Source organism: Pinus tabuliformis, chromosome 6 (assembly GCF_031772625.1).
Source record: "Pinus tabuliformis cultivar Carrire ecotype Pingquan chromosome 6, CPIR1, whole genome shotgun sequence".
Lineage (NCBI taxonomy): Eukaryota > Viridiplantae > Streptophyta > Pinopsida > Pinales > Pinaceae > Pinus > Pinus tabuliformis.
The window spans coordinates 459,255,962-459,259,184 of record NC_142292.1 but is presented as its reverse complement, the minus strand read 5'-3'; the positions used below and the strand labels follow the sequence as shown (position 1 = coordinate 459,259,184).

At 42.0% G+C, this 3,223-nt stretch overlaps 1 protein-coding gene across 1 annotated transcript; it reads left to right on the top strand.

The window, feature by feature from the left end:
• Positions 1 to 710: 710 nt before the first annotated feature.
• Positions 711 to 1,633, top strand: LOC149259292 (syntaxin-61-like). The gene is made up of 3 exons (XM_089375352.1): positions 711 to 844; positions 1,038 to 1,103; positions 1,432 to 1,633. Exons 1-3 carry the CDS (start codon positions 836 to 838, stop codon positions 1,540 to 1,542), a joined length of 186 nt encoding a protein of 61 aa, XP_089231478.1. The 5' UTR covers positions 711 to 835; the 3' UTR covers positions 1,543 to 1,633.
• The last annotated feature ends 1,590 nt before the right edge of the window (positions 1,634 to 3,223 follow it).

The window sequence follows — 3,223 nt, the reverse complement described above, 5'->3', positions numbered from 1 at the left end:
CTGCTTGTGCCCAGGATCAATGTTTTCGAGATTTTCAGGTAGCAGAGAAGCTGTAACCCAGAGGTCAGTTGGGTCACCATGAGCTCTCACAAGGCTGGTGGGCGCACTCACAGTAACAACCCTCTTCTCAGATTCACCATTAATACCACTCCCCTCATCTTTTCTCCTCGATTCCCAGCCCGTTTCGCCATTATTGAGCTCTGGAGGCCCCAGGGTCAAAACCCCTCGATTCCCAGCCCGTTTCGCCATTATTGAGCTCTGGAGGCCCCAGGGTCAAAACCCCAGAAGCATCCTCGCCATTGTTTTTCTTCTCAGTTCCCTGATCTCTGGCTCCAATCACAACTGGAACCCATCCCTTCTTGGAAGACACGAACTTCACCATGTCCTCGGGAACGTCGGTCGTATTCACAATATATTTTCTTTTGGCATAGAGCTCGGCATTGACGCTCTGGAATTTGTCAAGACCGCTGGTGGAATAAGGATTCGATCTCTTCCCATGCTTGTGCCGGGACCTCGTTCTGGGCGAGACCGCGATTTCCTCGGCCTCACCTTTTACTGAGATCCTTCCACAACGCATTGAAATGCTACCTATGTGATTGTTTTTCCTTTCTAAGAATTTACACTTGTCGGACACCTCTACTAAAGAGCCTTTTTCAAAATTTGTTTTTCTCTTCCAAGAATTTACACCTGTCAGCCTTTTTCTTGAATAGCATTGATCTGGTAGCCTGTTAACTTGCTTTGCCTGGTGACCAGAGAACAAGATCAAGAGTTAGATGCGCTTAGTGCGAGTGTTGAGAGACTTGGCAGTGTTGGTCTCACAATACATGAGGAGCTCATGGGACAGGTGAATTTTCTTGGGCATATTTGTTCCTTTGGTTATTAAACTGCTAGTACTATGATCTAATGCATTCAAGTGATCGAGTTCATCAGTGTTTGCCTATCAATTCCTGTTGATTTTAGATCAACATTTCTTAAAAGATGTTAAAGAAGTGAATCATGTCGACTGATGCGTACCACAAATCTGCCTTTGCCTGCAGGAAAGAATTTTGGAGGACCTTGACCAAGACATGGACAAAACATCAAATAGACTGGATTTTGTTCAAGTTAGTTCTATGTGAACACCATCGATTTGTTTCCACTCGAGTCTTTATCTAAACACTGATTTTCGTAAAATGAATCCTCGCATTCTCAATGTATACTACGTAATATATAAAGTGGATTCTCCTCTCTTTATATTTTTTGTTTGGTTCAGAAGAATTAAAAGACATCAAAATTAATGAAACTGAGCCTATAGGAATGTACTATCTGATTTATCTGTTCAGATATATATAGAGGGACATCAGAATCGGAGGCTACTCTAGGTACTGCTCTAAATTCAACCTGAAAGCATTACTTATCAAAATTCCTAATCCAAAACATTCTTCTGTGCAGAAAAAAATCGCTTTGGTGATGAAGAAGGCCGGAGCCAAGGGACAGATAATGATGATTGTGTTATCTTTGATCAAACAGAGCTGCAATACTATTTACAGAAAGAAAAGCTGAAAACACAAACCAAACCATACCATACCTTTGCAGGTAATGACTTTTCCATCCATGTTTGTGGACAAGAGCTTGCCTTCGCTATTGCAATGGTGATCCATCAGCTGAATTTTTCTAGTTCAGCAACGAGCAAGGCAAATCCTGAGATCTATGAGAACCCACCCCTGCATCTTTCAGACCAGTCAGGGACTGTTTAGATACCTGTTCAGGTAACAAAGATGACTCTGGAAGAAAAATCCTGATCGACAGATTTGTGAGGGCATCTATGTGTATGTCCTTGGTCGCAATCCCATCGACGAATGCAGCATTTGCAGGCACGTTGCCTGATCCAGACCTCGATGTAACCCCTTGCCCAGCATCATGATCAACCACTTGCGCTTGGTTCTGGAGCCTGTGCTTGAATAAAAGCTTGAAGAAAACACTGTACAATTGCACCGAAAACGCAAACCATGATCAGAGGTATCCGCCCTATTAGGCAGAATGCCTTCCGGCGTGGGTTATCAGCCAACTCTTAGCACGGAAATGGGTTCTTTGCATGAGCATTTGACGGGTGGAGAGTGGCTTCACGCGTGGAGAGCTACTTCTGAAAGGGCTTCACGCGTGGAGTTTTAATGAGTCATTCGAACGTGCCACATACACCTTTGATTTGGTTCCTAGTCTGTTTCTCGCTTGAGTTCTTAAAAACATCACTCACGTCGGATAAAAGGGATTTTTCTAGAGTTTTATTGTTGGCATATGATTACATAGGGTGATTCCCGAATGGTCGTGCAAGTGTTGTTCAATAGTGGAGATCAATTTGGTTTAATCCAAGGGTTATCGTTTGATTGGAACAAACACTAACCGTTTTCCCTGGTCTCTCTCCGTTCATTGGACCTTTTTTCCACTTTTTTGGGTTCCACATAGTGTAGCCGTGGGGTTTGAAAGCATCTCTACATGTGCTTTAATTCGCACTTGCCATTTTGCCGCCCAAGACACCTATAGATTTTCTATCATAGCACTCGTTGTCTACAAGGGAAAGAGGAACGGCTCGCACATGTATAAGTTGGTATTTCATTTTGTGCACAATTAGATTTCTTGTTTCATTTAGTTCCTCTTTTTCTCAATTTTAACTTTTCCTTGGTGTCTTCTAGGTTATGAACTAGTTTATTAGTCGTATGGTGGAACATGGAAAGGAAATAGACTCCCGCGATGGATTGAGGGTTCGGGTTTGAATTTGGGATTTTCTTCCGACGATCACAGAGGCAATATCCTGAAATCGATGTGGCTTGAACTATGATTCAGCATGAGCACATGTATAAAGAGGGTTTTCACATCATCCCTTCTATTTTTTTCTTTTAATATAACAAGTCATAATTTTTGTATGCACATACACTCCATATAGTGGTTTAGGGTTGTATGGAATCGACCCACATATGGCTATGACCAATTCACTCGGTGAAGTCTGGTTTTATCCTTCTTGCCATATGGGCATTAAATTGGGTGCTCAGAGTTTTTGCTAACACGCTAGGCAGATATTGGAATCGGAAACTTTGTTTTTTTTTAAATTCCCCTTTCTTTCTTATAATGGTTCCATTAAAATTCTTACACTTTATTACACATAGGGAAGGAGCGCCCGTGGATTTATCTCGTGACAAATATAGCATATTGTTCTCTATCTACAATCATTATGTGGAATTCTCACTCG